This window comes from Suricata suricatta, chromosome 15, assembly GCF_006229205.1.
Source record: "Suricata suricatta isolate VVHF042 chromosome 15, meerkat_22Aug2017_6uvM2_HiC, whole genome shotgun sequence".
Taxonomy (NCBI): Eukaryota; Metazoa; Chordata; class Mammalia; order Carnivora; family Herpestidae; genus Suricata; species Suricata suricatta.
The window spans coordinates 77,624,457-77,633,510 of NC_043714.1; the positions used below are offsets into that span (position 1 = coordinate 77,624,457).

Below are 9,054 nucleotides of genomic sequence, written 5' to 3' on the forward strand. Positions count from 1 at the left end.
GTGCCCGCTGTGCCCAGCGGCGGCCGGCCGTGCCCGGCGCCGCGCCCTCGGCGCTAGCTGGTGGTGGGCGGGCTCAGCTCGCTTTTCGTCACTGGGAGCGCCGGTCTGAGTTCGGGCTGTTCACCGGCGTCACTCACGCGTTACTCAAGCTGCCCTGATTCAGACAACTTCACTTCTGGTGCCATTGCGTCTACGTAGGTGGCTCTGGCCCCCAAGGCCTCCGGGAGCCTGGCTGCTCTGCCACATCCACATGTCACCACGGGTGGAGGTAGGGGCCCCGCAACCTTTATTCCCGGCTGTTCGCACTCAAGACGGCGAGTCCTGGTCTCCAACGCCCAGCCAAAGAGCAGCATGACCGTGGGGACGCACCCACTCGCTGTCCGCGGCCACACTGGTTCCCAGTGGAATTTGCAAACGTGTCCTGAACAGGTGGCCACCAAAGCAGATCCAGGACCCGGGAGCCCACAGTCACGCTCCTGGGAGTACACCCGCCGGAAACGGCCTGCATCGGCGGGAGCAGTTACAGCCGCCTTAACGGTCACCCCGCACCGCAGACCGCTGAGGCGTTCGGGAGACGTGGAGAAGCGAATCGTGATGGGCTCGGGCGGGAGCGCGCTGCCTGCCGCGGTGCCGGCGGTCACAGGCGTGGTACTGAGCCACAGCAGAGACGTTTTGGGGGGAGTGATGAAAATGTTCTGGAAGGAGTTAGTGGTGATGGTCGGGGCGCCTGGGGGGCTCAGTCGGGTAAGTGTCCGACTTCGGCTCAGGTCATGACCTCACAGTTTGTGGGTTCGGGTCCCGCATCGGGCTCTGTGCTGACAGCTCGGAGCCTGGAGCCTGTCTTTGGATTCTGTGTCTCCCTCTCTCTCAGCCCCTCCCTTGCTCATGCTGTCTCTCTCTCTTTATCTCTGTCTTTCTCTCAAAAATAAATAAAACATTAAAAAAAGAATAGTGGTAATGGTTTTGTAATCTTAGGGATACTCTACAAACACTTTTCTGTGCGCTTCAAGATGGTGAGTAGGGGCGCACAGGTGTCCAACTCTTGATTTCCCCTCAGGTCGTGACCTTCTGGTTCGTGGGATTGAGCCCCGCGTGGGTTTCTGTGCTGACAGCAAAGAGCCTGCTTGGGATTCTCTCTCCTCAACTTGTGGGCGCACGCGCTTTCTCTCTCTATCAAAGTAAATAAATAAAGTGTAAGACTGTGAGTTATAACTCAAATAATGGGTATGTGCTGAATAAAAAGCAGACACAGAAACATGTATGATTCCATTTAAATGAAATTTTTAAATGTTCTTTTTATTTATTTTTATTTTCTTAATGTTTTTTATTTTTGAGAGACAGAGAGAGACAGCATGAGCAGGGGAGGGTCAGTGAGAGAGGGAGACACAGAATCTGAAAACAGGCTCTGTCAGCACAGAGCCCAGTGCCGGATTCAAACCCACAGACCATGAGATCATGACTTGAGCTGAAGTCGGGTGCTCAACCAACTTGAGCCTCCCAGATGCCCTTAATTTTTCATTTTTAAGTAAGATCTGTGCCCAGCATTGGGCTCAAACTCACATGTCCAAGATCAAGAGTCACGGGCTCTGGGGGCGCCTGGGGGGCTCAGCCGGTTGAGGTCTGGCTTCGGCTCAGGTCATGATCTCACGGATTGTGGATTCAAGCCCCTTGTCAGGCTCTGTGCTGACAGCTCAGAGCCTGAAGCCTGCTGCAGATTCTGTCTGTGTCTCTCTCTATCTGACCCTCCCCTGCTTACGCTGTCTCTCTCTCTCTCTCTCTCTCTCTCTCTCTCTCTCTCTCTCAAAAATAAAACATTAAGAAAAATTTTTTTAAAGAGTTGCAGGTCTTGCTGACTGAGCCATGAAATGGGCAGAGCTCTCCGGCTGTATTTACAGAAGCGGCTGCCCTTGGAGGGACAGGAATGTCATGTGTTGGCCCGGTGTTGTTAACGGTGTCACAAGGAGTTCAGTGAATGTGTGTGCTTGAGCAAGTCACAGCTCATGTCAAGAGAAAACCGTGTTGTGAGGCCGCCCTGCCTGGGCCAGAGAGCACACGTCACTGTCACTCGCTCTGCTTCCGCTCCTGTTCCTGCTCCCCCTGCCCCAGCTCTGCCCTCAGAAGCAGGTCCTCATCCTCGATGGCCACATTGGAAATGGGTCTGGAGGGCATGCCTTCACAGGTTGGCACAGCAGGTCTGCTTCCCACTGGGGCAGATTTGGGGCAAGAAGTGATTGCTTGGGGGCACCTTGGGCGGAGCTCCCCAGAAGTGGACTTACTGCATGGAGCTCTCAGGTGGCACATCTGTAAGAAAGGCTGGACAACAGTCGAGGCGCCCCAGGTGGAGGCCAGGACACTCTGGGCTCCTGTGCTCAGCCAGGCGCTGGCTGTGGTGTGGCAGGCATCTGAGACGGCCGCCCAGGGTCCTGGCCCGAAGGCGCGCCCGCCTCCTCCCGGCTCTATGTGAGGTCCTGAGCCAGCTGGCGGCGGGTGGGGGGCTCTCCAGGCAGACCGACCTAGTCCTGCATGGCCTTGGAGAGTCGTTTTCTGCAGCTGGTGGCAGCAGAGAAGGCGGTTTCTGTGTGCTGTTCCCGTCCGAGACACACCCGCATCCCTGGGGGCTGAGGGCAGCTTGCAGCTGACCGCTGGCGAGGAGTCCGGGAACGTCTGTCGTTGTAAGGAACTGATTTTTCCTGACCTCTGGATGAGTTTGGAAGTTTCCCAGCACTTCCAGCTTTGAGCCCAGCCTCGCCGATGCCTTGTGTGACCCTGAACAGGGCTCCCAGGCCCTCGGCTGTGGCCCTGATCTTCAGAGGTATGAGATGACAGGTGTGCTGCTTTCTGGTGCTGTGTTTGTGGGGCATCACCGTACAGTGACGGACAGCTAAGAGCGGGCCTTCAAGGGGAGGGCCGTGACCTTGTGGGGAAGCAGAGTCCTGCCTACAGGTGGTTCCCAGGGTGAGAATTTCAAAGTGGGGGGTGGGAGTGGGCCCTGCATCCTGGCCACTATGCGTGGTAACTGCTGACTGAACAAGATTTCCCACAGTGACTGCCCCGGGATGCAGAGAGCCGTGTGGACCGTCAGCGCCCCTGTGCCCCATCCCCCCTTCCAGTTCTTACCTTCTCCCGAAAGGTCATCAGGGTCTTCGTCTCCCACATAGATTGCTTTGGTCTGTTCTAACTTCATATAAACGGTTCTACAGTATGAACTCTCTTGTGCCTAGCTCCTTCTGCCTCACACATTGCATCTGTGAGATTCATCTTTGCTTTTGTGTTTAGCAGGCTTTATTTTTCATTGCTGTGTCTTATTCCCTTGCAGGAGTACTCCTCCGTCCACCCCTCTCTGTTGGTTATTTCAGCGGCTATGAATGGTGCCGCTGTAAAGTTTCCAGCTCTAGAGTTGTGCGGCGGAGGCTTGTGTTACTGAGTGGGCGAGAGGAGTGGGTGTTAGTGCACAGGTAGAGATGTTCACTTTAGACTGGACCGAGGACAGTGGAACTGCGTAAGAAGGGCATGGCCTGGGGATGGACAGGCTGTAGATGGGCAGGAGGGAGTCGACATTCTCCACTCATTGCTTCTGTCTCACTGAAATAAGCACGGGCATCAACTGAGAGGGAGGAGGGAGTATTGGATGTTTAGAGAAGAGAGGACAAAGCAGGGATGGTCTTGTAGGAGAATAAGGAAAGTAGGGATCGCTGGTGGCTCTCATGGCCCCGTTAGGCAGGGGGTTTGTGAATGTACAGAGAGCTCAGTGGGTGTAGATACAGATGCAGAACAAGAAGCAAGCAGAATGTAGCCCACGTGGGGATTTTCCCACGAAAACGTGATAGAGGAAGGGCGGGGGGAGTTAGGATTAATATGCAAGAAGATGATTATAATATGTGACTGAAGATAAACACAATACCACAGACCATGTGATCTGAGCTTGGCACAGAGGAAAGGGAGGACAGTGAGGGGTGGCAAGGTCAATACATTCGATTCTTTGGAAATATGACATGACTTTTTAATGGAATCCAAGCCACATCCCTCCCCATTAGTTTGTTCCCAGAGTTGAGTGTTGGGGGGGGCAGAGAAGCCTTCTCAGGTGGCTGCGATGCACGTGGGGTGTCCGTGTGTTGGGTGGGGGGTGTGAGCGAGGGAAACACTCCTCTCTCCCAGCCTCTGGATGTATTTTATCCTCCACCTGCTCCAGCAGATTCCTATCTGTTGACAAAGGCAAAAGATGATCTTATTCTCTTTTATTTCAGATTCTGACTTAGGAACTCGTGACAAGAAGGTGATCTGGAGCCTGAATTTCTGAGGATGGAAAGCTGCCTAAGACAATGTCAGAAACCCCCACAGTGATGGAGCTCCCTGCCACTGAGTCTGGGGCATTCCCCAAACCCAAATTAGGGGGGCTGTTGGGAAACCCAGAAGGGCAGAACTTGCGGGGCTGTCCCGCTCAGGAGGGAGGTTTCAGGCAGGTGACAGTTACTCACTGGAAGATTCAAGCAGGAGAGGCAGGTCAGGTGGGCAGTAAATCAGGAGAAAGCCCAATTCTGAGCTCGAACCTCCTCCTCCTCCAGAGAGAGCTTGTGGAAGGAGAACCCCACCAGTGTGAGACTTGCAGGCAGACCTTCCCATTTAGCTCGGACCTTGTAGGACATCAGATTGCTCCTACTGGGGAGAAACCTGGCAGGTGTGAGCAGTGTGGGAAGAGCTTCAGCCAGAGCTCCCGCCTTGCTGAGCATCAGAGAGCTCACACTGGAGAAAGACTCTACGTGTGCAGCATGTGTGGGGAAGACTTCAGTCACTACACAGAACTTGCTGAGCACCAGAGGGCACATGCGGGAGGAAAGCCGTTCCGATGCATGCAGTGTGGGAGAGCGTTCCGTCACAGCTCAGACCTGGTTCGGCACCAGCGGGTTCACACCCGGGAGAGGCCTTTTGAATGCAAAGAGTGTGGGAAAGGCTTCAGTCAGAGCTCCTTGCTTATTCGCCATCAGAGAATTCACACAGGAGAAAGACCCTATGAATGTAACGAATGTGGAAAGTCCTTTATTAGGAGCTCAAGCCTTATTCGACATTATCAGATCCACACAGAAGTGAAACAGTATGAATGTAAGGAATGTGGGAAGGCCTTCCGTCATCGCTCAGACCTCATTGAACATCAGAGAATTCACACTGGAGAGAGGCCCTTTGAATGTAATGAGTGTGGGAAGGCTTTCATTCGGAGCTCGAAGCTGATTCAGCATCAGAGGATCCATACTGGGGAAAGGCCTTACGTGTGCAATGAGTGTGGGAAGCGTTTCAGCCAGACGTCAAACTTTACTCAGCACCAGAGAATTCACACCGGAGAGAAGCTCTATGAATGTAGTGAATGTGGGAAAGCTTTCTTTCTGAGTTCATACCTTATTCGACACCAGAAAATCCACACTGGAGAGAGAGTGTATGAATGCAAGGAATGTGGGAAAGCCTTTCTCCAGAAAGCCCATCTCACTGAGCATCAGAAAATCCACACCGGGGACAGGCCCTTTGAATGTAAGGACTGTGGGAAGGCGTTTATTCAGAGCTCCAAGCTGCTTCTGCATCAGATTGTTCATACTGGAGAGAAGCCTTATGTATGTAGTTATTGTGGGAAAGGCTTCATTCAAAGGTCAAACTTCCTTCAACACCAGAAAATTCATACTGAAGAGAAACTGTATGAATGTAGTCAGTATGGGAAAGATTTCAGCTCGACCCCAAACTTTAAAAATAATCAAGGTGTTCACCAGGAGGGACTTCCCTTGAATAAAACCAGCATACATTTGGGCGAGAAGTCTGCAGGTCCCGGGGGGCACACAACTGACTTACAGTCTGTCTCCAGCTAAGTGAGCGACGTTTGGAAGGGAGTGGCACGAGTCCACATGATTCCATTCATGTGACGGATGTACCGGCATTTTCCAAAGTCCTAGGCTGGGCTGCTTTCAGAGGGGCTGTCCCCTACCGCCGTGCAGTGGGGCTGGGCTGCTGTCCTCAACTAGTAACGTGTGACCTCAGGAGCCACAAGACTGCACAAGTGACTCTGGGCTGGAACAGTGCTGAGGGGGGAGCTAGGTCTCAAAGAAGGTTCTGTATTTTATTGCACAGTTACAGTTCTCTCCCACGTTAAATCCTTTTTAAAGCAGAACTACGAATCTCAACCTGATACTTAAGAGAATATTAATAGTAAATTTTGATATATTAAAAGAGCAAGTTGGAGAAAGATCTTTCTTATTTAAAATCACAAATTGGTTCCCTATTGTCCTTAGGACGCTTCCCAAACTCAGTCCTGCTTTCTAAGGCCTTTTTGCTTCCTCGAGGTTCATCCACGGCTTAACCACTGGTTGTGGCAACGTTAGCGGGTCGACGCTCTCACTCCCCCAAGCTGCTCCTGCCTCACCTCTGCCCTTGCTTGAATGCGCTCTGCACACCTGACTGACTCAGGTGTTGGGTCAGGCTCAGCCAGCTCTCCCCCCACCCCCCGCCCCTGCTTGTGTTGCTAGTGAGCACTTCTGTTACGGCTCTTACTTTGGTATATGAAAGGGTTTTTGGTTTTTTTTTTTAATCTGCTCTCTCATTATTATACTATTGGCTCCTTATGGACATGATCATAGCTGGTTGACTTGTGTGTCCCTGTATTTAGTGCAATAAGGAGCACACCCCAGTCTACGTGTAATTGGCATCTCTCTTGCTCTGTCCCTCTTCTACTGCTATACTTAAATTTTTTGGATCCTGTTCGTAACAGCATAACTTATTGGTCTACTGGAAATGTCTTCTCTGTGAGCACTGTCCACATCTTGTACTTGTACCTGACTCGGGTGGTGAGTGGTAGCTAGTGTAAGACTAGCACGCCTCAGGTTTATCGCCTTTAGAGCTCACCCACGACTTGTCCACTTGCGTTTGGGGGGCCCTGTGTCCACTTGGTTGCCTGTGTATCTCTCTAACCCACTCGAGGGGCGCACGTTCCCAGCGCGTTGCACAAGGTTTTCTCTCTCAGCGGTTCCATGATTGGCCTCATCGCTTCTGGTCTGTCCACTTGCTTTCTGGCTCACTTTGTCATTGATTTGCAAATTGTAGTGGTCTAGAAGGACCAGTGCTGAACCCTAGGAAACCAGGGGAAGCTGTTCCATCTGCCGGGGAAGACGGACTGCACACAGTGTTAGTGTTAAAGTACAGGTCCCCAGTTGTGTAGGACATAGGTAAGGTGGGGACTCGCTGCGCATGAAGGGGCTGGAAGAGCTTCATGAAAGAGGAGATGCCGGACTGGAAGAGCCATGGCAGCTTGAGAACGAGAGCGACCTGGGAGATGACCCTGCAGCACAGGGAGGTGGTGGACTCCCCTTCTGGTAGCTTGCATTGACAGTAGCCACGAGCAGAGAATTCACAGTCGTTGCCTCTGAATTTCTTCTCTGACACAAGCCAAAACAACCAGTTTGGAAATGGCGTAAATCATCCTATTTGCCCATTAGGGCAGATTTTGAGTTCTTAAATTCCAGCAACCTTAGAAGCCTCCGGGGGTAAGTGATAAAGAGAGGCATACAGCACTGCATCTTCTGGAAAACTCATCATTAGAGAAGTTTCATGTGGTTCGGACCCGATAGTACCGGACCACCTGAGTGGCCTTTGGTGACATCCAGGTTCCACACGCCTATTTAAAGTGTACAGAGTTTTGAGAAACCATATACCTGTGTAACCACCATTAGAATAAGGAAGAATAACATTTTTATCACACAGCGTTGCTCCCTTTTGCCCTTTCCCCGTTCCTACCCTGGTCCCGAGTAACCACTTTCCATCGGCGTAGTTTTGCTTGTAGGGCTTCACATTAAATGGACCTACACAGTACGTAATCCTGCGTGGCTTGACTGACTTTGCTTTGGCGGGTCTGACAGACTCGGCCCGGTACCTCTGTGTCTCGGCGTCTCTGCTGAGCAGTGTTCCGTCGTCTGGACAAGCCGTTTGTTATTCATCCACCTGTTGATAGAAATTCGGGTTTCCAGATTTGGGTCTTAACAAATAAAACTGCTATGAGCATTTGTGTAAAAGTATTTATTTGTAAATGCCTCTTTATTTCTCTTTGGTGAATGCCTGGGAATTTACTTTCTGGGTTATAAGTGTGTTTTTCACTTTATTTTTTATTTTATTTTTAATGTTTATTTTCGAGAGAGAGAGAACATGAGGGGGAGAGGGGCGGAGCGAGGGAGACACAGAACTCAAAGCAGGCTCGAGGCTCTGAGCTGTCAGCACAGAGCCTGACATGGGGCTTGAACCCACAGACCGTGAGATCATGACCTGAGCCGAAGTCGGACGCTTAACCGACTGAGCCCCCCAGTAGCCACAGTATGTTTCCTGCTTTATAAAAAGTTGCCAAAAAGTCCTCCGTAGTGGCTGTACCGTGTTACCCTCCTGCCGCGGTGCGTCTCTTCCAGATGCTCACGTCCTTGCCGACGCCTGATACCCCGACTCGTCTGAAATGGAATCCATCCTAGTTATGTGTGACGCTGTGTTGGTGTTTCTGCTTTGTATTTGTATGTTCAGTGATCGTGCCGCGTATCTTCATTTGCATGTTGCCATTATCGATCCTTTTTCGTGAGGTGTCTATACATCTTTGCCCATTACAAATTTTTTTAATGTTTATTTTTGAGAGAGAATGTGATTGGGGGAGGGGCAGAGAGAGAGAGAGGGAGACACAATCCAAAGTGGGCTCCAGACTCAGCTCTCAGCACAGAGCTGGACACGGGACTCAAACTGAGACCGCGAGATCATGACCTGAGTTGAAGTCAAGCACTTAACCGATGGAGCCACTTCTATTTTCTGAAGTCGTTTTCATAGTAGTAATGTTATTTCTGACTTAAATGTATGATACATTTCACCAGTGAAACCCTGGGGATTTCTTTTTGAATTAAATTACAAATTTAATTTTTTTGATTTGTTTTGTTTTTGAGAGAGTGTGTGCAAGCAAGGGGGAGGGGCACAGGGAGAGTAGGAATGTTAAGCAGCTTCCACACTTAGCACAGAGCCTGATGCAGGGCTCAATCCCATGGCTGAGGTCATGGCCTG

General features: G+C 51.2%; 1 protein-coding gene across 1 annotated transcript in view; it reads left to right on the forward strand.

The window, feature by feature from the left end:
* ZNF623 (zinc finger protein 623) overlaps window positions 1-8,042 on the forward strand; it is an 11,703-nt gene extending 3,661 nt beyond the window's left edge. The window contains exon 2 of the mRNA XM_029923261.1: window positions 4,245-8,042. Coding sequence (XP_029779121.1) covers window positions 4,320-5,846 — 1,527 coding nt within the window. The 5' untranslated portion in view covers window positions 4,245-4,319 and the 3' untranslated portion in view covers window positions 5,847-8,042. The remainder of the gene's footprint in view (window positions 1-4,244) is intronic.
* Window positions 8,043-9,054: the final 1,012 nt, after the last annotated feature.